The sequence below is a fragment of the Pseudorca crassidens genome, chromosome 16, assembly GCF_039906515.1.
Source record: "Pseudorca crassidens isolate mPseCra1 chromosome 16, mPseCra1.hap1, whole genome shotgun sequence".
In the NCBI taxonomy this organism is placed as follows: domain Eukaryota; kingdom Metazoa; phylum Chordata; class Mammalia; order Artiodactyla; family Delphinidae; genus Pseudorca; species Pseudorca crassidens.
Window position 1 is genome coordinate 14,234,628 of NC_090311.1, and position 25,638 is coordinate 14,260,265.

Sequence of the window (25,638 nt, forward strand, 5' to 3'; positions counted from 1 at the left end):
GCTGTTCAACTAAGGAGAAAGTTCAGTCTCTGGAGAGAAATATCTTTATTGATTACAACACCAACAGCAATTACACTGAAACAGAGGCTAGTGAGTAAGACTTCTAAGTTCTTATATAAGCTGATGACAGATAACTGAAGAACACCCACAACGTGTGCCCGTTCTGCCCCCACACGCTAGACATTCTGTGAAGTTGGACTATCACTACTATAGTTAGTGTTCACCTTCTTGGTTCCACAGGCACAGTCCCTGTCCCACCTGAAACATGTGCTGGGGGAAATCAACAGCAAACCAGCAAAGAGTCCGGGACCCAAAACTTCTCCTCCTTTACTGATGTAATTCATGCATTTGGTGAACAAAACGTCCTCTATGTTTTATAACTCAATGCACACTCTTCCTCCAAGAGCAACAATTCAATGATGGGGGAAGTTTTAAAAATGATATTCTACCTTTACATGTCTTGTTATTCTTAAATTTCAAGACTGGTTCCAAATCAGAATTTAAAGGGAACTTAACCAGAGTGATATATTGCAATCTTGAGAACTAAAAGTTTCACTGCATATAGCACTGAGGTTTGATTCATTAAAAGTTTATACAGTGTTGTACAGTGGTTTGTTGACTATTAAGCTGTCACTGGATGACACAATATGCTCATCCTTCCACTAGAGGGCAGCTTAATAAATTATATATTAAACTCAAGCAAGGCTTTCCACAATAAAAAGACAAATCAAACTTTAAGAAAACATGAATTTTTTAGGGCCAATCAATGTACATCATAAAAACATATAGATCCCTAATGAGAGCATTATATGGTTGGGAAGAATTATGAACACACAAGAAAATCCAAATTTTATTTTTAAATGATTGATTCACCCATCTATCCACTCATTTAGGTATACATACCCTCACCTAATTAGCCGAAGGATTTCAGAATGAGAAAGCTATCTCAGAAATCATACATATGATCTTTGTTTTATAGGTGGACATGCTGGGGCTCAAAGTGAAATTATTTGTCTGAGTTCACTTCGTTAATTGATTCTGGAATCAGAACCAGACCTCCAATTCACAATTCCGTGCTCTACATTCACTACATTAAATTTTAAGATATTTTCAAAGTTCGAAAAGAAATAACCTTCTGTTTCTGAGATTTCAGAAAACATCATCTGCATTGTTGGTACAAAATAGCATGTGTCCCATATTCCATTTGTTTTCTAGTTTTCTTTTTCCAACTTGTGTGTTTTGGACTCCTTGGGCTTGTCTTTCTCTTTGTGATAACCGATAGAATTACAGTTTTTGTCCTTGAAAATCCACAAGGCTTTGTAAGTGCTGGTAAAAGAAACCTCTGCAAATAATACAGGGGAAATGTGGCATTTTCCCTTGCTGCTTGGGAGAAAAAGCAAATGGCATTGTGTATAATGAAAATGTTAGTCAAACACCTGGACTTTAGATGGTGATGTTATATCCCATGAAAGTAAACCTCATCCTGTGAAAGGTCTAATTTTGACTGGTTGACTTAAAAATGTTTTGTTGTAGAGATAAAATTTAAATTCCTTTCTGCTTTCCAGAAGCTACAAGTGTGCATACCTTTTCATTTTAATCCAGAAGGGAATCACTAACACTTCCTTTTTCTCACTCTTGCATGAGGTATTATGATTTGAATAGAATTCTTATTTAACCAAAGAGCTTGAGAGTCTTACCTCATATTAATGAACAGCGTCCAGAGGCATCACCTGCTGCCCACATGCTCTTCAAGGTAAAAGTCCGGAAAAAAATGCTGTTTCCCTTACTTTTAAGTGGTATTCTCATCTCCACACACAAATCTCTAGCCTTAAGCTATTTTAAATTTTAGGTTTGCTGTGGTTATTCCTAAATGATGGATTGAAGTTTGGTAATTGCATCTGTCTTCATGATGCATAGGCATTGCTCTGCAGTTGACTCCGTTAGGACCACTGGACTGGGTCTTACATGAGTCCAAGATGAGTGGATTAGTCATGCTCTGGTTAGCGTCATCCTAAATCTATTGGGCATGGCCTTTGCTCCCTCCTCCTGGGACCCTCAAGGAAATTATTGCTCCTCTGACCACAGTTGACAATCAGTAGATCCTTGATGGATAGATTTATGTGTGAATGTTTGAGAGAAATGTCAGTTCTGTTTCTCCAGGACCACAGGTACTGGAAAAATAAAGTACACTGAATTCCAAATAGAATCTCTTATAACAGTATGTATGACAACCACAGAATTCAGAAATGAAAACCTACTGCTCAAAAAAATAAAAATAAAAATAAAAAAATAAAAAAAAAACTTACTGCTCTATTTATCATTATCTGTGAGTGAAGGATGAAGGTGTGAGAGTAGTTTGAGTAAGCTGGCTCTTTTCTATGCCACTCTCACCCCTGTGCCTGCTTCTATCACAGTCCTTGTCATGATGTATTATAATCAAGGATTTATTTTCCTGTGTCCTCTGTGATGCTATGTGTACCTCAAGAGTAAGGACTATCTCTTGTTTTTCATATAACCTTATGACTTAGCACAATGTCTGGCACATAAGGGTAACGCAATAAATGTTTTTTAAATGAATGAATGAAAAAAAGCCTCCAAAAAGAAAAGAAAGATATATGACGCTGGAAAGGTTAAATATTTGCAAAACTCAAACTTTGAAAATAGACTGTATATGGGACAAAGCATTTACCAAAAATCTTGGCCCAGTCTATATAGACATTCAGACATTCTCTCGTATTGGAGAGAAATCTAATAGAAAGACTCCACTCTCCTGAGTATAAGACTTAAATCATTTAGAGCAGAACTCTTAGAGAATCATGTGTAAAATAAAGAAGCCCATCTGGTATTATAAGTATGCATTTGGGGAAAAAAATAACAAAACATAACAGAAAACACACCTATCATTTTTATTACACAATCTGCAGAAAGTAAAGATTTACGAAATCTTTTTGGCCAGAGGGTATATGAAAAAAAGATTGATTTTCCCAAGTGTAGGAGTAAAGACCCCAGGAGGAACACGAGATTTTTATGTTTATCTAACATGAGCTTAGGTTTTAAAAGGCTGAGAAACAATAACTTGGCATAAATTATACTTCTGTTCCTGAGACCCCCTGCTTGTTCTGAAGAGCTGCAGCGTCAACACAACCTGAGGGCTCTGTTAAGCAGGGTAATTTCTATTATTCACTCTGATCTGAGGAGCCTGGGGAAACAGACACACAACTCCACCAGGTATCTGAATTTTCCTCAACTTCTGCAGGAACATTTATGATCCACCTCCTCCAGCCCTAGGCATAGTGCAGAGTTCAGTGCCTCTTCTGTAATTGGATCTTTACACAATTTGCCCCTTTCCTCCAATCTTCCTGGAGCACAAACCCTAGTAAACCTTCTTCAAGTCACCTCTCTCCTCTTAGCCTGCCATTTAGCAACTAGATTTGAAGCCCATCAGTATTTTGTTTTACCTACAACTCTAACTGGTATAGCCCTTTCAAATTTATAAAGTGAGTACATAGATAATCCTTTGAATGAATAAAAGATCACCGGTTAACTTGAGAGCTGTAAGTAAGGTGTAGAAATTACCCATCTCGCATGGAGGGGGTCAATCCCCACTGCTCAGTGGACAGGAACCCGAATCCCATCAAGTGTCCCGACCTAAGTACTAGTTTACAGGAAATACACAGGAGAGAGGAATGTACTAAATGATACCAAGGGGATCCCATCAGTTGAATGTGAGAAATTTTACAGGACAAGTGACCTGGTTTATTTAACAACTGGTGTGGAAGAAGGGGGAGGGGAACTGTTATAGATGAAAAGAGACTTAGGGACATGTTAATCATATGCAATTTGTGGATCTTGCTTGGATCCCAATTTAAACAAACCAACTGCCGAAAAGAGCTTTTTCAGACAATCTGGGAGATTTAAAAACAAATTGAATGTAAGATGATATTAAGGAATTATGGTTAATTCTTTTGGTTAACCTTAAATTCATTTAAAACTTATTGTTAAAATAGATATTATGATTATGTTCAACAAATTTATTGTTTAGAGATTCATACCGATGTGTAAATGGGAGAGATGGTATCACACATAGGATCTGGTTTAAAATTGTTCAGCAAAAACAAACAAAACAAAAACAGGGGGTGTGTGTTTGTGGACACACTTAGAACAGAATTGGCAAAATCTGAAAATCATTTAACTCGTTGATGAGTTCTTGGGAGTTCTATTTAACCAATTTCTCTGCTGCTGTGAATATTTGAAAATTTCTACAACAAAAAGTAAAAAGAAAAAACAGTGCTGAGTTCTGTTGAGGGATGGAATAAATGAGTAAAACTTCCCATTCAACTTCATACCTGGCAGTCACTGGAAAAGTGAGTGAGAGCTATTTTCAGGTCAGATGGGACTAAAGGGGAAAACAGGGTTGAGAATGACTGTTTTCCTCCAATGGGAGAGACTTGGACTTTAAAAAATCTAAAGCAATGAGAGCTTGAATGTGCAAAGGAAAGAAAATGTAACCAATAGGATAGGATTCCCAAGAAGGCTAGAGAGAGTGAGATCCAAAGCACAGAGGCAAGCATTGGCCTTGGGTGGCAGATGGGGCAGCTTCCTTATTAGAAAGAAAAAGGATAAAATGGATGCAGATGTAAGTAACTGACGTGTTTGGATTAAAAAGAGGAGAGATTTGCTCTCTGATGACCTCTGTTTTCTGTATAAAGTAGGTGGAGAGTTTGGGGTAAGAGGTGTTAAAAAGTGAAAAACAGACACATAAACAAAAAACCAAAAACCAGGTAGAATTTCAGGACAGTGTTGATGATCAGTTTATAGTTATACATGTCTTCTCTGAGACATGACTGTCCCAGTAGCCCTCAACTATTTGAGTGCTGGCCTAGAGGAAGAGGAACACTGGGTGTGCTCCGGTTGAGGTTTTGCCCAACAGGATGCAAAAAAAAAAAGGAGTTTAGGGTGTTAATAAGCATTATTACTAAACTAAATTATCATGCAACGTAAGCTGGGTATGAAAGGAAATGGGTTGGTGGGTTTCAAGAAAGTAGAAAGGTAATGGAACAGAAGTTGCAAGGACTGAGTAGTTCACTCCGTCGGCCTGAAGGGAAAGCAGTTGTGGTCCAAGAGGGGGATGCTCCCATGTGCAAGTTTAGAGGAGGGCATTTGTGGGTAATGTGATGACGAGGTACGAGTGTGAACTGATGGCAATGGGCAGTGGAGAAAGTGATGGCTAATGGGATTGGAAGTCACTTTTCAGCATTAAGGGCAGTTCGCTCAAGAAGCAGAAGAATTTCCTAACAGCCTTTGCCCCCAATACTCTGCTATAGTTAACGCTGGGTGCTCAGAGAGCAAGGGAATCATTTTTTTAAGATCTTTCCTAGGCAGCAATACACACAGAAAATAACGTTGTCACCTTGAACTTTCAGATCTGCCTGGATAGCTCATGCACTATTCTTCATATGACATTCTTATAATGCAAAAAAGGGGACAGATATTAAGAACAATGGGACAGAAAGCCTATAGTTTATTAAAATAGGGTTCCCAGAAGTTAAGTGACTCCAATTTGTCTTTTCAAGCTTAGAAAGAGCCAGCCCAGAGACGCCTCGAACAAGGAAGCAAGCCAGGACACACAGAGCCTAGTGCAGCATCCTGATTCATAATTCTTCCTCCCAGTTGGCAGCCCCCTCCTGAAAGGAAGAAAGGCTGAGCAGAGAGCGGTGCAGGCCCGGGGCAGCTGCTCTAACAGGTTTCCATCCCCCAGAGCCATGGACCAACTCCACTGCCAGGTTGCTCAGGAGTGCTGGGGCTGCGATGCAGTTACTCAGTAGGGTTCGGAGCCTCCTACAGGGCTGTTCATGGCCTCCCTGTTCCTGGGCTGGTGTGGGCCTCAGGCTGATGTGGCACCAGGGAGGTAGGGTGCTCAGCCGGATCACGCCAAACACACCCTTATCTCCTCTCCTCCTTCCACTAAGCCTTGCTCTCCAATCAACCTTCTATCTCCTCCTTGCTCAGCGGGAAGGTCACCCCACTTTGTTCTCTGCTTTCTGCCACAACTCAAGTTCACGTACACCCATGGGTCTCTTCTTAAGGTTCAGTTGGCAACAAGGCACAAGGAGAATCAAGAAACCCTCTGCAGAGTATCTGTCATCATTTCTTTTCAACAATATTCATAGCACAGTGCTATGGGCCAAACACTGAGCCCAGTGGTAGAGAACAGAACAAATAAAAACACTCATCTTTTATTTTCACTGGCTGAGGACAACTGAATTAGACGAAATTGAAGCAAAATAAAAGAAAAAACACAAATGACACATTTAAATATTACAATATTGTTATTATAAACACAAAGCGTTAGTCAAGGGCTTTAGAAATGAAATGCTGCTTTTAGGTTAAATAAAAATTTGCAACGGGAACTTCAAGGCCCAGGGAGATGAGTAATTCTGCGGTGGGGGCTTCTAGAAGGAGGGGCTGATGATCCTCAGGGCCCATTACTACCTGAGACATACATCATAGATAAGCTCCAAAATCTCTTACCTCACACACTCCCTGAAGACCAAGGAACACCTTGCAAACACTAACGCGCTCTCATTAGTTTTTATTATTAATCGATAGATGTATCAACCCACAGGGTTATCATCTACTATACATCATGAACTATAGACATAATTTGTCTTAGTGAGATTTAACAACATAGTAAATATTCTTCAAATCATTTTAGAACAAGGATTATTCCACCTGGAAATGCTCTAAATGTACTTCAAACACTCAACCAGACAGAGGCTCATTTTCTGATGAGTTTACACCACCTACTTGTAACAACTCCTCTTATTCAGGGAAATACTAACTCAGCTCTATTTTGTCACTGATAACCCAGAATCCCAGGGCTCAGTCTGGTTTTAAGGGACATATAAAAGCTTGTCAATAAGAAAAACATTCTATATAGAGAAAAGGCAACTATACATTTCTATCTCATTTACAAGGGCCAAGCTCGGTCTGGATACCAGCTTAATTTTTCCATTGCTCCCATTAAGTAAATCCATTGAGATTATATCTGGAATTAGCATGGTTTCAGGATCTGGGCAATATTAGGTCCTACAAAGTTCTAGCTACAGAAGGCAGATCTGAAAAATTTAAAGGGGAAAAAAGAGGATATTAATATGATTCCAGGGTAGGTGGGGTGGAAGACATAGGTAGGTCTTCTAATTAATGAGTAGTTACTATTTTATAAACACTTTCACAAATATAGTATTGGTTTCTTAAATAATTTTTATCTCCTTTAATTGAAAACTTTCAATGGCACAAATTTTTATACTATTTTCAAATTTCAAATTATATATGGGTTTTAAATGTCATTTGCAAAGTTTAAACTATGTTTGAAAGTGCAAAGGAAAAAGTAAGACTTACTCATATCCATATTTTCCAGATATATCTATCACCATTTCTGCTCCCAGCTTATTCTGAGACTGTTCAAATGAAAGTTCCTTCCAAATGAACTCAATACTTGCAATGTTTCCAATGTTAATGTCTGCGTCAATTAAATTTGTATAAGTCATGCCTGGCTTCAGTGTTCCACTGTAAAGAGAAAAATAAACTCATAAGCTTGCACCGGGTATTCACAAGGCTGAAGTTGAAGACAACATCTCTGTGTACCATGGAAGAGAAAATTTCATTTTCTGGCATTTGCTTATAGGAGATTTATTCTTTCCATTCACTTTGGTCAGCCTCTCAGAACAGCATGATTCTGAAGCTTGAAAAAAGGGTTAGGTAAATGGGAAGCTTGACTAGGTGATTTTTAGGGGATGAGTACTCCATAATAAAAGATCTGGTCTTGGCTTTGTGGCATCAGAAACTAGATTTTATTGACACCAGGAAATGATCAAACTACCAATGATAGACTAAATTCACACAAAACTCATATAAGAACTAGAAGCCTGTTTATCAGCTCACAATGGGGAAATGCTTCCTTTTTATTAACCAAAATGTTCTCCTACCCTTTCCCTGGTACCTTCTTCATCTGTATGAAAAGAATTGGGTAACCAAACTAATGATAAAAATGATGTTTTGGTGAGTGTGGAAATAGAGCAGAGAGAAGTAGATTATCTTGAGACATAAGGCATATTTTATGCATGCCAAAAGTAGACCAGATGAGATTTCTCTATTGCTGCTATTTCCTTATTCCTTTGCTAATGTATTGTCTGTCTCCTCTAACTGGAAGGTAAGCTCCATGAGAGTAGGACCTGTGTCTGTTTCTCCGGCAGTTAGAACAATTCCCGGTATATAATAGGCATTTGAACGTTTGAACGAATGAATGTTGCTATTCTTAGGGCCTTATTCCATTACATGTAAAATTAATTGATTTAATTACCAGAAGACAACTTTTCTTCCAGATTATTGGGGTAATTCCCCTGTTGCCCCATGAACTGCCTTCACACAGTGCACACACAGTGCAGCTCTTCATGACAGTGTCATTGAAAACCCAAATAACTAAAATATAATCTACGGTGATGCCAGACTCTTAAACGTTGACCGAAGAGTGGGAATAGACTAGCATACAAATTCATTTAGTGGCTTCATTTCAAGATAAGACATCTACTGTGGACCTGAAATGCTTAATTATTCTTAAAAAAGAGGACTGGATAACTATGCAAGGACATTACAAATAGCTTCTTTAGACATTAGCAAAAGAAGTATAGAGATGTCAAAACATTGTCACAAATCTTAGAAGGGGCAGGAACTGCACCTTTCTCTCCACCTGCCCCACGTCAGCTGCCTTTGGGCAGGACACAAAGCCCACAGCCTTAGGCAGCGAGTGTACTGTGGGCCTCAGAGCCACAGACACAAGATGGTGTTGAACTCTTCTCAGAGGAATAGCTTAGTGGAGATATGAAAAGCAAGTGGATATGAGACATGCTAAGACACGGAAGGGTATTTGGAACATGGAACAGCATGGATAAAGTCAGGAAGGGAGGAAAGGGGGGGATCTATTTAATGCTGGGTGGAGTAATCAGGGTAACGTGGCTGAGCTGAAGATGAACGAAGCCAAACGGCAGGAGGCAGGGCTAGAAGCCACGGGCTGGAGCCTGTGCATGAACCAGAATCAAGACAATCACTGACCGTACCCATCTTTAGAGGCAGGTGCGCCAAGGTGAGATGATGAGCACAGATGCTGCCAGAGCGGTTGATCCGAAGCAGCCCTCAACGGACAACCATAAAATCCCTGCTTTTTGTGCCTTTGCCCAGTATTTGAAGATAACGGAACTCACAGAGGCAATGCATCTAATCCGTTCATCAGTTTGCACAACGCTAACCTCTAATTAGTATGTATAATGTTAATTCTGAAATGATTGTCAAATTAAGCAATGAAAATGAAAGATGTAATACAAAAATGCTAAGGCTGATCAAAGAAAATATTAAGGAAAATTCAAGATAAAAGGGGACTTCAGTCCAACGTGCACAGTGAATGTCTCTACTGAATTATTCCTACCTTTGACTGTCCCAGCATATAGCATATACCTGTGGGTACTACTTAGAAAGCTTATTAGGAATTTGGCAATTTATATAAATGTCTTAATTTGTATGGAATCTATAAAAATAAAAGAGATCTACCTAAATTTGTATAACACTAATGGACTGGATTAAAAGTATATTTTGTTTCCTGTCAATTTTTTCCCCTTGCTTTAGATCTGTATTTTCATGTTATCAATTTCCTAACATTTTCTGTTTGTAGCTGGAACTGTAGATATTATTATTTCTATTTTATATTTGGAAAATATAAAGTAAAAAGAAAAGATAGCTGGTGGTATTGTAGGAAAAGAAAAGACTGAGCCTTACTGAGCCAGATGAACTAAGAACTGAGTGCAGCACTGTTACCTGCCAGGTCCTCGTCCTTACCTACCTGACAACCCCAAACTCCCCTGTCTTCTCTGTTGTTCCACCTACATGGAGAAACATGCTTCCTTGAGTGACATTGTTTCCATCAAGTTTGACAGACACTTTGTGCCTCCAACCTGGAAATAAAGAGAAAGAAGGGTTATAACACACGGAAAGCATGACATCCTGGCTACTTTAATGTAAATACAACTTTCAAGGTTAAAGTGGAACAGGGCTGTTCACGTCCATGAAAAAATACAACTTTATATAGCTCGAGTGAATTTGGTGAGAAATTATATTTTAAAAAACATATAAACGTTCACATTTTGATTTTGTAAATGTAAATAGCTTAACAATATTTTTTAAAGAAAATTCTTTAATTTTCCAGACATTTTTATAACTTTAAGAAAATGTGTGGTCTTTTCTCATCCATTAAATTTGTAATCTGTGGCATGTATGCTTTCTGTAGCCAAGTTTTAATTTGCCATAGTTTGACAACTAATCCAGAAAAAAATCTAGAAAACCTATTGAGCAATAAGGTCTGTGCTTTTTTTTTTTTTTTTTTTTTGCGGTATGTGGGCCTCCCATGTTGTGGAGCACAGGCTCCGGACGCGTAGGCTCAATGGCCATGGCTCACGGGCCCAGCTGCTCTGCGGACTGGGGCACGAACCTGTGTCCCCTGCATTGGCAGGCGGACTCTCAACCACTGCGCCACCAAGGAAGCCCAGGTCTGTGCTTTTAAAATGACTTAGAGGCAAAGTAAACTGTCCCTTCCTCTCCTGCAGGGCTATGTACTAGGAATGCCCAGCCAATACAGGTCTGGGTCAGCACAAAGCCTGTCAATAGGATAAAGCCCTTGCAAATGGTCAAGTGTAACTAAAAAAAAATCTAGAGCTAAACAGATCTTTTATTCTGAATTCTGAAATTGTTGTATGCTTAATAACACAGAAAAAAATGCAATTCTTCATAAAATTGTCTGAAAAGCCTCTGAAAGGGGAAAAATTTTACTAGAGAGAATTTTCAATCTGTGAGTTAATCATTGCCAAAGAGCTCCCTTTCCCTCCTCAGCCCATTCCACTGCCGTATGGCTCCCACCGTCACCTCTCCACTGAAACCCCAAACTCAGCAATGACGGAATTGGTGGCTCACCCCTAGAGCCCCTTTGGGCCCCTGTCTCATCTGACCTTTTAGCATATTTGGTGCAGTGAATCCCTCCCTTCCTCATCATCTTTCTTGCCCTAGCTCCCACACAGCTTTGTATTTTCTCTCTATTCATTCCTCAGTCTCCTTCACAGGGGCCTCTTTCTCTGCTCTCTTTCTTCTCAGTTGACACAGTCTTCTTGGGTAATTACATTGTCTACTTTCATAGCTTAGATTACTGTCTAAATGCTTAAATCTGTAACCGTAGACCACATCTCCAGAGGCCGAGACCCATATCTAACTGTACCCGCCCAAGTCCTAAGGGCATCTCAGACCTAACATGTTAGAAACTGAGCCATCAACTTACTCCAAACCAGCCTCTCTGCCTGTGTTACCAAGTTCAGCAAACGGCACATCATCCACCCACCTAGAATCATCCTTGACTTCTCCATTTTCTGCATCCCTCAAATCCATTCACCCAGTTCCTTTTTGCTTCTACCTGCCCAAAGATAAAGCCCAAACCTCCCACATGGAGCACAGTTTCATTATTTGATCCAATTTTCCTCTCCCACCTTTGTCTCGTGTTACCCTCCTCCTGGTCTCTACAATCCAAGCAGGGGGATCTTCTTTCAGTTCCAGCTCTCTCTTACCTCCAGGCATTTTCATATGCAGTTCCTTCTACCTGGAATACTCCATTTCCTTCTCCCTCTTACTCACTTTTCAGGAGTCAGCTTGGAAATCACCTCCCCTCAGAAGGCTCCCCTGAGCTGGTTGCAGAAGTTCCTCCTTTGAAAATCTCCCAAAAGAAAGTTTATTACTCAGGATTGAAACTGATTTTTTTTTTTTTTGCTTTCCCCCGGCCTAAACTCACTGCATTGTTCTTCACTGCATCCTTGGAGTCTGGCCCAATGCCCACTTATTTAGTAGACACTCAGTAAAAACTGTTGAATTTTAGAAGATAAGTGCCTTAAAGCATTACAATAAAATTCAGCTACAATACTTACGGGAAAATGGGGAAAGAGTCCCTGTGTTTAAAACATAATACGATCTATTAGGCTTCATTTTTTTGAGGTGAAATCTATCAGCAAAATGACCCATCATTGGGCAACCTTCCTTGTGACAACGGAAGCAATTTCCCTGGTGACAGAAAATAAGAGGTAATTAGAAATGTTCACCTTCAATAAACTCAGGATGTATTATTAAACTATCAGAAATTTTTGGAATCTAAATAAAGTATATATGCATTTAAAAATGACTAAGTTGCCTAACAGACCATCCTGCCTGTTTGCAAAAACAAAACTTAATAAAACAAAAACAACTGAGGGAAAAGAAAAAGGGCCTGTTAGAAAAATTAGTAAATGATATGAATAAACAATCCACAGAAGAGGAAACTCAAATAGTCAATGATTATGTAAAAGGATACTCAGTCTTACCAGTTGTCAGGAACATGCTAATTAAAGCAACATACAATTTCATACTCAGCAGATTCACAAAAATTAAGACAATCGGCAATACCAAGTATGGGTAAGACATGGAGTGGGGAATTCTCATTTGCTTCTTATGGGAATATAAATTAACAGACATTGCAGACAGACATTTGGTAATGTCTAATAAAGATGGAAATGCACATAATGCTTTGACAATTTCACTTCTATTATATGTCATAAAGAAACTTCTACACAAGCACATAAGGCGATATGCAAAGGTGTTCATTGCAAAATCGCTTTTAATAAGAAAAACTGCAAACAACCAAAATGCACATTAGCAGGGGAATGAATAAATAAATTGTGGCAGATTCCTACAAAATAAATACAATAGGTCTATAAACATCAATGTAGATCTTAAATTTATAAAATTTAATTTAAAAACAAATTCAGAAAGATACAGTATGATACTATTTATATGATATATGTATATTGATTTGCTTCAAAGTCTGCCTTAGGGAAGGGCATTAAGGAAATGTAAGGTACTTCAATTTTATCTGTATGTGTTAAAATCTAAAGCAAAACTAACAAAATATTAACTTAAAAAAATCTGGGTAGCAGTGTTGGAGTATTTGCTATTTTAGGTTTTGAACTTTTCAATTTTTAAACCATGGACACTTAGGCTAGGACTATAGTAAAACACCCCATTTAAAACTCCATTTTTAATGAATAAAAATACTAACAAAATAACAGGGGCTCATATGTATTGAGTGCTTACCATGTGCAAGGCACTGTTTGAAGCACTTTATATGCATTTAGGTCAATTACTCCTTACAAAGTCCCTTATTATTATAATGCTTTCACTTTCCTTATTTAGCAGATCAGGAAACTAAAGCCCAGAGAAGTAAACAGTCTGTCCAGTGTTGCACGTCTATCAAGTGATGGAGCAAAAATGTGAATCAGACAGCCTGGCACTAAAACCCCTCCTTATTTTATTTTATTTATTTTTTAAAATTTCATCTCATTTTTTATGACTGTTGGGTAAAAGTACAATAAAACATTTCAAGGAAATTGACTTGATGTTCTCTAGTTTGTTGCCATGATCGGCATCCATGTGGCACAGGAGCCTGTGGTTCTCCAGTTTAGCAGATTGAACCCCACTAACTCTGAATCCACTGTGACTCTGAGAACCTGCTTCCTTCCACCTGCCTTTGGTGTCGTAAATGTCAGCATCCATTGAGCCATTCAGAGCAGCATCTGGAGCTTGAAGAAGGTTTTGAGGAAGTGCCAGTGGTTGGATGGCAAGCTTTCCAAGAACAGCAGTTCACCAGCCACAATATGAGTAAGGACAACTTGCTCAGGAAACCGAGAAGACAGCCTGAGGGCTCACTCACCTTGCTCTGTAAAAGGAGGGAAATGCTTATTCCTGTCCCAACACTGTACTTATTCACAAAATGCTATCACAACACACTTCGGCTGGAAACCCCACATTTTTCTTTCCTGATAAAACAGGGGGTAGGTGTCTTTAACGCACAAGCAGCAAAACCTTTCCACTTCCCGCTACAAAATGGATTTTCTTTCTCCTTTTTTCACAACGATAACCAAATGAAAAATACGTTCAGCTCAGATCTGGGACCACGTGCTTTCTGACTCAAGCAAAATCAGATTTGGCATTTTATAATGTATTGAACTGCATGGATCTCCTGTGAGCTATCTACGCCTCAGCTCTGCTCTGTATAAATAATTAAATTTTAATAAAAATAATTTTCATGTTCCAAGTAAATGGTAATATGTTTCATTGTAGCTATGGATTGGTTCAGGCTTCTCGGGGCATCTTTGAGGATGACATTTAAAATATATACACGCAAAAATTTTTGCCCTTTTAGATAGTAGCATCTAATTATGGCAGAACAAATGGCCAAAACAGCAAAATTGGATATAATTCAAAAGAGCCATAACAACCTGAATACAAATAGTTGGTTTAGTTATTTAAGCCCTCCAGCAACCCCAGTTACTGTTCAGTACTCAGCACAGAAAGAATCTATTATTTCCCAAAATGGCAGATGCATTTTTTTTGCTACATACTCAATGCTCTAATTTTTAGTCGGCTGATCATGCTTCAAAAAATGACTTGCTAATTAAATTACACTGCAAAACGTTTTACTCACTGCTTTGAAAGATTTGTAGGATCTACAAGGATAAGCAATAAATGCATCGGGATTGAGAATGCTTTCAGCATAAAAGCGATGACTTCGGGCATGGTTGCAATCAAAGAAGGAAAACACTTCTGTGAAAACAATTTCCAATTAACTGATACTATGAACCATTTCTTAGAAAAAGTAATTTTAAATGATAGTTTTTTGACTTGGGTCTAGGTCACCAGACCTTGTGTGTAGGCTTGGATATTCCACATTTATCAATATTACATATCATTTTCTTGTACGAAAGAATTCGTGTGACTCTAAAGGGACATTCAATCAGGATAAATAAACAAATGCAAATGTAGGTGACTGTGCTCTGACACTAATATCCCCAACACTTCCCAGATCTCTGATGTAAGCACTTAGAGCTCTGAGTATCATGGTGCACATAGCATCTCCGCCTTAGACCAATTAATTCTCCGTATCCCTGTTTCTGCAGGAGTGACTGAACTCCCTCCTATTCGGTCATAGAACAGCCAGCAAGGTTAACCAGTGCACACCTTCAGCTGAGCTTCCAGGTGAGACAGGTGGGAGGTATTGTAAAGAATGCTACAGACAAATTAGTTTTGCCATTGTCAGGCATAACATTACTGCTACTAATAGGATTATTGCAATAATACATAAAAGTTCTAAGTACATTTGTGCATTCTCAAGTTATCATAGCATTCCAGTCATTTATACTCTCTTTTCCTTACATAAAAATGTTTTTACTCTTTGACATGGACTATTCTTCCAATGACCTACCCAGCTTGGCTGACTTTTGAGAAACCAAGAGTTTGGTTTTAGTGTATGTGGTAAGTCACTTATCTATAACTGTGGCCTCCAAAGAGTCACTCCTTCCTGGGTCCTCACCCCTTTGCAATATCTTGTTACTCTTCTTCCCTTCAGGAGATGGAGTTGTTTTGGTTTTTTTTTTTTCCCTTCTGGGTTGGGGTTACAGGCTAGTCTTGTGACTTCTTTGACCAATAGGAACTGACACTGTGTGAGTCAGTGGAGGAACTGACACTGTGCAAGTTCCAGGGCCTTGGTCTTCAGAGACCTTCCAGCATCTACTCTTGCTTTCTTGGAACCCAGCCTCCATGTTAAGAAATCCAGGTTAACTGGCCGGGGAGAGAAGCTCTGAAGGATAACAGACCACTTAGAGAGGAGAGCTAGTACCAAGACCCCAGACGTGGAAGGCCATCTTGGACCTTCCCACTCAGCTTAGCCCAGCCCAGCTCCCAGCTGGATGCAATCACATGCATTCGTCCAATGGACACATCACAAAGCAGAATCTCGGCAGAACTCTGCCTGCATCTTGAGGCTTAGAATCATGGGCAATAAAACCAATATTCTCTTAAGCCACTATGGTTCATTATGCAATAGATAACTGAGGCAGCATAATTTCAGAAATGCAACATAGCAGAGATAAAGAATTGGCATCGTTTTTTTAAAAGGAGGACTTCTCTTACATCAGGTTTCTTTACATACAGATTTATATTCATAATTAATTGTGATTTAGACAAGACGGTTCATTAGAATATTGGGAGCTATGAATTTTAAAAGTAAATGGTTTCTTAGTAATAAATATAATGTAACAGAATATCTTGAAGCTTAAAAGTCATCTAAAACTTAACATGAATGATAAATGTGCTTTTAATCCAATAAAGTTGTAGGAATTATATCTCAAAATGATAGCTTATGATAAATGTATGTTTTATTTGAATTCATTCTTTTACAGAATTTAAAGTGCTCAGTATATAACACTTAATATAGTTATGTAAAGGAGTCTTATGATCTATATTTTATCCTAATAGAACTAATTTTAAATCATAATATGGCAAATAACGAGAGAGATAAGTTTTATAATGGGCCTTTTCTGAATGAGTTTCGCTTACCTGCACTAGGTCAAATTGGCTTTAATTCTCATTTTGAGTATCCATAGTTTCACCAGTTTTTTTTTTTAAGTAGTCATTGCAAACAGATATTTCTAATTACATTTACTCTTTCAGAACGGCTATTAAAACTTTGTAACTTATCTCTAGTGAAGAGGAAAGTCGAGTTACTCTCAATGTCACGATCTGTGTGTCTTTCCTCTACAACAGCCAAATGGAAGATAAAATAATTACATCATCTAGCTATTCTGACCACATGGGATCAGGTGATGGGATATTTAGAATCCTCCAGATATTTATTATGTCATCATACGTTATATTACTGTGCATTATTATATGTTATGTATGACATAGTTCATTATTTACATGATGATGATATGTAGAGATAGGGAGAATGGAACTCCCAAATAATAACTTTTTGGTGTCTTATAACTAAGTGCCTTATAGATATTATTATTATTATTATTAGAAACCACTTTAAAAGGTTAAATATTATTTGTTTAATTTGTGATTAATTTAATTTGTGACTCACAGTGGTTCTGTTAAAAAGCAAGTCAAACCATGTCCCTCTCTGCTCAAAATCCTCCCATGGCTCCCCCTCACTTGAGTAAAAGCTGAAGTTTTACTACAGTCCATAAGGTGCTGTATTATCTCCCTCTGCCCTGTTCCTTCTCTAACTTAACATCCTACTACTCTCCTGTCTTTCACTTCATTTCAGCCACAACAGGCTCCTCACTGCCATGAACTTCACAGGCTCCTGCCCCAGGCCCTTTGCATTTGCTATTCCCACCCCTCAGCCTGGAATGCCTAACTGGCTAACTCCTTCAGGTCATCTTTTCAGTAAGGACTTCCTGGCCACCCTATCAAAAATCTCCTTCCCCTACGTCACCCCCACTGTCACCAACGCATCATATTCCCATTACATGCTTTGTTTTGTCTCTTAGCACTTATTCTATTTTTGTTTTTCTAGCAAATTAGAATATTAGCTCCATCAGGGAGGGACTTCTGTCTTTTGTATGCGTTCCTACATCTGCTATTCCTAGAATAATGCTTGGCATATAGTAAGCACTCAATACATATTTGTTGGATGAATACATCCTCCTTGTTCCTACTGAGTGAGTACAACATGCTAGACATTCTGTTAGACCCTGGGGTTGCAGAGGTAACTAAGACGTGGACCCTGACTTTGCAGATCTCACAACTGCTGGGAACTTCATACATGCAACTGTGTTTTGGGCGAAAACATATTTTTATATTATATTATATTATATACAAAAGGACATGGATTCTATCTAAGCAGGGAGCTCACTGAATTTATAACAGCAGTCCTCATATTTTAGAAAGTATTTAGTTTCCTTGTAAATACTGAGATCAAATTTAAATAAAGGTGTAATTAAATCTTCACATCTTGGCATGTGCTTCCCTCCATTTGGGTAAAAGTCAAGGTGGCCACAAGCATTAATAGTTCCAACACCTGAAATTTAAAAAAGCAGGATAAACGCTTCTAAAATTCTCCTCCATGTTTCAGTGTAGTTTCAGTTTGTGTTAAAAACTTACCAAGCTCGAAGAGGAAGCGAACTTCATTTGTATGAATAACATCAACAGAGTTGGCATCTGAGGGGTCCAGCCTGACTTCATTTGGAGTGCTGTGGAAACCTGGCCCAGTTGGGTACAACCCTAGGAAAAAGCATAATGTGTATTAAACTAAGACATACAAAAGTACATTGATAGTACATGGATAGTGTTATTTTGGAAGGATAGATGGTGAATGCAAGGTATTCTTTCTTATATGATTTATGTAGGTCAAACACCACTCAGCTTGAGGGTCAGATACATAAACGGTAGGGTCTGTTTACATTTATAAATTCAGGGTCTGTATATACTGCAATGTCGGATTCCTACACACAAGTGAGGCTGTGTCTAGACAATGCCAAAGTAGCTAACGGAGTCAGAAAAGTCAAGGTGGCTATTCTAGGATCTGTACATGCAATATCATACATATAACTAAGGTTACGGATTGTAGACCATCTTAAAAGTAACATTTATATGTAAAAATATAAAAATAAAAGATGAGAGCTCTTCAAAATGTAAAGATGGATCTCAAAGCAACACAGTTAAAATAATAGAATCATAGTCCTCAGCTAAGGCTCACTTAGTTCCATTCCTTATAAGAAAAACAAAAGCCCGAAGCCCAGGGAAGTGAAGGGACTTGACAAGGCCATCATATGTTAGGTGCAAAATGGACCAGGAGCCTGGTGGCCAGACTCTCAACCCACTGTCTGCTGTTCAAATGTCTACTAAAACAAAGGTAAGATATCTAGGGTCCTTAAAATGTTATGATCATTCACATAACTCATTTACACGTTTGACAGTTATTTATCAAGCACTTACTATGTGCCAGGAACAGGGTTCAGCACCTGGGTACAAGGAGTAAGGTCTAGCCTTGTCCTCAAGGAGCTTTCTGTTTGGTGGGGAAGGCACTACAATGCAGTGTGCTCAGTGCTGAGACAGGTGAGCACAGGTGTTAGGCAAGTACGGAGAAGCAACACGTAACCCAGTTTTGGGAAACTAGGACATGCGTCTGCTGGAGATGAGAAATACAAGCAGAGATGTGAGGGAACAGAAGGCCAGCCAGGGTGAAGATGGGGTCAGCAGCATCCTGGGAAGAGGACAGAGAATATACGTGACCATCAGGCGAGAGGGTTAACCACATTTGGGAAACCGTAACTAGCTTTCAAGGGCTGGTGCACAGAGTTTTAGAATTTGGTGAAAGATGAAGATAGCATTTTAAGCAGGAGCCAGATGCGACCTGAGCCACGATGAGTTTGGACATGACTTGGTTGTCGATGGGCAGCTCTTACAAGTTTGCAGAAGGGGAGATTTACGGTCAGATTTGTATTTTAGCAAAGTCTCTTTGCTGTTAAGTGGAGAGCGGGCCCCAGAGTGGAGAGGACTCAGAGCTGAGCTGCAGCTGGCCTTTGGGGAAATGCGGCATGAGTGAGAAACGAAAGTGCCGCAGTTGTGGGTGTGCATTACTCAGCGCAACAGCCTGTCATACGATTCAGGTTTTGTTTCTATTTTTCTGGTTAATATAAGCATGGAGAGAGAAATGACAGAATGAGAAGAGGAGAGGAGAGAAGAGGGGGCCTAGGATAGAACCTTGAAGAATACCAACGAGTAAGGGAAGGCGAAAGAAAAGGCACCTGCAAGGGAGCCTGGAAAGAAGCTGTCAGACAAGAACAAAGACAACCAAGAAGATGGGGAACCACAGGAGCCAAGAGGAGAGGGGGTTCCAACAGCACAGAGGGGCCAGCGGGTCAAATTCTGCAGAGGGGCCAAGGAAGGTCAAGACGGGAAAGGTCTGGGAGAGTCCCACTAAAAAGTCAGAGTGCAGGGAAGGGATACAATTAAGTATCATCCTCAAAACCCTAATTCATAGGGTTCACTCTGCAACTTGTTTTTAGACTTAACAGTGTATCCAGGGGCAATATTCAAAATGTTCACAACTGCAATGGCACGGGCCTTAAACAAAGCAGTTCAGCACTGCCAGCTACACTGGGCGAACAGGACCATCATCAGGGCTCTATCTCATTCTGTGTTATTAGTTGGTATGGAACTGCAAAGCATGGAGTGCGTCATAATTCAGTCAACCGTCCCCGACAGTGGATGATCACAGCTTCCATTACTTTGCCACCACAGATAACGCTGCGGTGAACACCCCTTGAACGTGGATTTACACACTCACACTTTGGAAGCGTTTCAGGTTTTGGTTTGGGGGAGTCACATTTTCTCCTGTCTTACATTTGCTTCTGAGACTCCGTTTGGCATTCAGATACTTGACATTTTGTGCATAAACAAATATGTAAACAAACCCAAGGCCCATCTGCAGGGCTGACTTGCCAGTTATCCTTCCAAGGCCTGGCGTCCTTGACCCGGCTTCCCCAGCCAGATGAGCTCCCAAGCTGCGGCCAATCAAGTGCACTTTGGAAGGGGAATATCCAAATTTTTTCTGATAGGATTTTTTCAAAGGAAAACAGAACAACTATTTTTAAAAGAGCAGTAGAATGGTTGAAATAGGCTTAAAATGAAAAAGGAGCTGACATGTTTCTCCCTCTCACACCCAGGATGGGGACTGGTAAAGTGACAAAGCGACCCCACGTTCAACTACATCCTTATCCAGCTGAAGCAGAGAGCATCAGGTGGGCTGGAGGGATGCCTTCTGTCAGAGTTCTTCTCCCTGTGCTAAGGGGCCTCAGAGTCCTCGGGAGCAGGAAGGAGAACAGCCCAGTGACCATGGCTGTGGCTTCCAGCCTGTGCCCATCCCTCCTGAGACCCAACCCATCCAGCACGCGCCCAACACAGGGCAAAGGCAGCTCACGCCCACGCTATTATCCACCTTGCCTGTGTCTGTCTTCTCCACTTTAAGGCAACTCTAGCAAATGTCTGGGATGACTTTGGCCTTCAGAAAAAGTTTTTAAGAATATTCACAATGAGACTATGTGGCCTGAGAGTTTACACACACACACGCACAGTCAACTTAATGGGGAACAAAGGAGCAAACATTTTTAGTTTCAGCAAAGTTTCAGGCTCTCTTCATAATAGTGAAAATCATGCAGTTGCCTTCACTTGGATAAATCTGTCATTTGATCAAATCTTCTATTTATTTTTTCACCAGTAATGACAGTATTATGTGCTGCATTATGAAGAGTATTTTTACATGTGAATGGCTGCCCCAGAGGCTCCTGTCGTTAGGGGGCCCTGTCCCCCACTGCTGCCACCATTTAAAACCTCTGCTTGCTTTCTTATCTTCCTGTACAGACTGTGTCTGATATTGGTTCTCACCCTCCCCCCCTTCAGCTTTCTCCTCCTCCTTCCCCATCTACCTGTAACCCTATTCCAGGCACCTGCTTGCCCCAGGACTAATCCTGGTATCCTGTGATAAAATGACAGAAGAGGGGGCAGGGAAGAGACTCCTACCTGTTCCTTAGCTGCTCCTTCTGCAGGTCTGGCTCCTGAATTACTCTCGGGGGCTCCAGGCTCCCTCGCCCTAGACCTTCTCCTGCTTTTCACCTTGGGCTTCCGAGGGGGCGAACAATTCACTGAACATTAAAGTCAGCCAACACTTTCCTCTTCAGTTCAGCAAAATCTCCTCCCAGCTTCCTACAAGCCACTCCTATTTATTTCCTGGACCTTTAAGAGCCTGCAGTTCAGGCCCCAAGATCAAGGAAGAAATTCACAAAAGCTTAGGACTGGTTTTTCTCTGAAGAGGCGATGAATCTGATTTTATCCTTTGTGGACAAAGACTCACTCTGAGCTCTTCCTTGTACTGTAGTGTCCCTGACAGAGCGGCAAGGGCAGGCAGAGGAGTGGGGGGCAGACAGAGAAGTGGGTGCAGACAGAGAAGTGGGGTGCAGATAGAGAAGTGGGGGGCAGATAGAGAAGTGGGTGCAGATAGAGAAGTGGGGGGCAGATAAAGTGGGGTGCAGATAGACAAGTGGGTGCAGACAGAAAAGTGGGTGCAGATAGAGAAGTGGGGTGCAGACAGAGAAGTGGGTGCAGATAGAGAAGTGGGGGCAGATAGAGAAGTGGGTGCAGATAGAGAAGTGGGGGGCAGATAAATTGGAGGGCAGATAGAGAAGTGGGGGCAGACAGAGAAGTGGGTGCAGATAGAGAAGTGGGGGGCAGATAGAGAAGTGGGGGGCAGATAAATTGGGGGCAGATAGAGAAGTGGGTGCAGATAGAGAAGTGGGGGGCAGATAAAGTGGGGTGCAGATAGACAAGTGGGTGCAGACAGAAAAGTGGGTGCAGATAGAGAAGTGGGGTGCAGACAGAGAAGTGGGTGCAGATAGAGAAGTGGGGGCAGATAGAGAAGTGGGTGCAGATAGAGAAGTGGGGGGCAGATAAATTGGAGGGCAGATAGAGAAGTGGGGGCAGACAGAGAAGTGGGTGCAGATAGAGAAGTGGGGGGCAGATAGAGAAGTGGGGGGCAGATAAATTGGGGGGCAGATAGAGAAGTGGGTGCAGATAGAGAAGTGGGGGGGCAGATAGAGAAGTGGGGGGCAGATAAATTGGGGGGGCAGATAGAGAAGTGGGTGCAGAGAAGTGGGTGCAGACAGAGAAGTGCGTGCAGATAGAGAAGTGGGGGCAGATAGAGAAGTGGGTGCAGATAGAGAAGTGGGGGGCAGATAAATTGGAGGGCAGATAGAGAAGTGGGGGCAGACAGAGAAGTGGGTGCAGATAGAGAAGTGGGGGGCAGATAAATTGGGGGGCAGATAGAGAAGTGGGTGCAGATAGAGAAGTGGGGGGCAGATAGAGAAGTGGGGGGCAGATAAATTGGGGGGCAGATAGAGAAGTGGGTGCAGAGAAGTGGGTGCAGACAGAGAAGTGCGTGCAGATAGAGAAGTGGGGGGCAGATAGAGAAGTGGGGGCAGATAAATTGGGGGCAGATAGAGAAGTGGGTGCAGAGAAGTGGGTGCAGACAGAGAAGTGCGTGCAGATAGAGAAGTGGGGGGCAGATAGAGAAGTGGGGGCAGAAGAAGGTGAGTATTTGGCTCCCTGACTCTTCTCCAGGCTGTTTCCTAACTGGGCTCAGTGTTCTACGCCACCTTCCCTGACCCACCATCTAAGTGAGGTGCTGGTCCTGTCACGCCCCCTCCCGTTGCCTTGGAATTCTCCACAGTACTGTTTCCACACTTGGCCAGAGCAGAAACACTGTCTCACTCACCATGTACCTTCAGTGCCTAGAACAGAGCCGGGACCACAGCAAGTGCAGAGTGAAATAGTTGTTGGATGGAAGGAGTGAACTCTCCTTAAGAATCTGAAAGCGTCATAAATCTTTAGACTTTACTTCACTGCATTTCACGGTGTGAAATTACTTTCTATTATGGTAGAGCTTTTGGAGAGTTATAAATGTCTCAAAGTATATCCCTCATAAATAGCAAAGTCTGTTTTATTCTTTTAGAAAACGTGTAGGTTAAAGGGTCATGCCTGGACTGGCCCATGGACCTAATTCACTGCCATAGAACCCAGTTTCTGCTGGAAAATGCATTTCACATTCTACACAAATAGCATCCATAAGGCAGAAACAGTTTCTTCTCTATCATTAAGGATAGGTTTACAATGTGATGAAAACGAATGGAGATGGTCCTACACACTGACCGTGGCAGTAACCTTGGGGGGTGGGGAAGGATTTGGTGAGGAGCCTGTGAAGGGACACTGCCACCATGTGGCACTTTGTAGAACCACAGGCACTTCTTTCACAGGAAGTAACTTCCCTTTTTGGCTATCATACACCAATGCTTATTATTTCACGTGTTCAGTATATGTGTAAACTAATAAAAAAGAACATAGAATTACCCCCAAATTCTTGGTGTTATGATACAGAGTCAGTTAAATATAATTTAAAAAAATCAACAGTTCTTACCACAAGAACATCAATACAATAAGCTATCTCAGCACCAACAGCACGGAGATTGCTTACAGCATGGATATATTTCAGCAAACCATTAATCCAGTGTAAATTAATGCAGTTCACATCTTCTACTTTTAGGAACACCTAAAAAGATTTATTGTAAGTATTAAAAAGTAAGAATTAAAGGAAATCAAGGTGCCTGAACAACTGATTTCACAATAAGAAGTAACATTTGCAGGTATTGAGAACCTACTACATGCTAGGCCCTGTCCTAACCCTTTTACATATACTAACTTAATACTCATTTAAAGAGAAGGAAACCTAGGCACAGATAGGTTAATTAACTTGCCCATGACCACAGAGCTAGTAAATAGAACCATATGATTTCAGACAGCCTGACTCTACCACACTATATGGCTTATAAATAATTAATTGCTTACTACGTTAGCAGTCTATTGACCCTGGTATAAAAGAGAGGAAAATTAATTCCATGGAGTGAACTTGGAAATGTTTTCCTTAAAATAAATGAGAAATTTATCACACCACTCAATCTTTTGTCAAAGATGAGAATTTACCAAAGAATAATTATAAAAATCTTCCATCATAATCTGTGTGATTCATAATAAGTGAAAATAAATGGGAAATGGGTAATTCATTTGAGGCCTTGGGACACGGACAATGTGAATAACTGAATGGAGAATTTCCATGAATACATTAGTACCTTGCAAAGTACATTCACATTAAACATAAAGCTTTCATACTAGTGTAAAGAAGCCTTTATTCACATCATACATTGCACGTCTTGCTGCCATTGCCATCTGATTTCCATCCAGGTATGTTGATATGGGTGATCTTGTCTGTTCCGAAGTGTGAGGCTTGGAGAGTTAAATAATTAGCTGCACTGATTTCCTGTTTCAGGTGAAAAGAAATTAAGGTAAAATAATTGAAAATTATTTACTATTTAGTAAAATTATTCTAAATTTGCTCAAAAGTCTTCCTCTAAATTTGATTTTAACAGCCTTCTTTAATACATTTTTATCAAAGAAATAGTTACTGCTACATATTGCAAAAGTACCAAGAAATTATTAATGCATTACGAAGTGCAATATACAAATTTTATCATAAAGGAAATAAACATGTTTGGTTTTGAGGCAATGTTCATAAGACAATGTTGGGTCAGTTTCGATCAGAATTTCAGTAAGCCTTACTTTGGTATAGTATTTTTCAGTTGTCAACATAATTCATGAGAATTATCTTACTGGAGACTTAGAAGCAAGCTGCAAAGGTGGCAGAATAGATTGTCCACCGCACTTTATGGATGAGGAATAGAGGTTAGACTTTCACCACATGAAATACAACAGCTTATTAAAGAGAATTTTATGGGATTATGTTAAATATTGTTTTGTATTTCTTGTACTTTGTTGGATGGTTTTTATAACCAAACTCTCGAAGTCTTATAGAATGCTATGAATTTAAGTGATTTTGTTATTAAAAGAAAAATTAAAAGTCACAAGTATAGGGCTCCCCTGGTGGCGCAGTGGTTGAGAGTCTGCCTGCCGATGCAGGGGACACGGGTTCGTGCCCCGGTCTGGGAAGATCCCACATGCCACGGAGCGGCTGGGCCCGTGAGCCCTGGCCACTGGGCCTGCATGTCCAGAGCCTGTGCTCAGCAACGGGAGAGGCCACAACAGTGAGAGGCCCATGTACCGCAAAAAAAAAAA

The 25,638-nt window shown here is 40.3% G+C and overlaps 1 protein-coding gene across 1 annotated transcript; it reads right to left on the bottom strand.

Moving 5' to 3' along the window:
- Positions 1 to 7,054: 7,054 nt before the first annotated feature.
- Positions 7,055 to 24,850, bottom strand: PNLIPRP3 (pancreatic lipase related protein 3; the record flags this gene model as incomplete). Its single annotated transcript, XM_067708863.1, is given in 10 exon segments — positions 7,055 to 7,118; positions 7,402 to 7,569; positions 9,893 to 10,004; positions 12,012 to 12,144; positions 14,600 to 14,720; positions 17,854 to 17,980; positions 18,064 to 18,183; positions 20,407 to 20,515; positions 23,930 to 24,061; positions 24,710 to 24,850. Coding segments are annotated over 10 exon segments (1,227 nt in total), but the record flags the coding sequence as incomplete, so codon positions are not given.
- Positions 24,851 to 25,638: the final 788 nt, after the last annotated feature.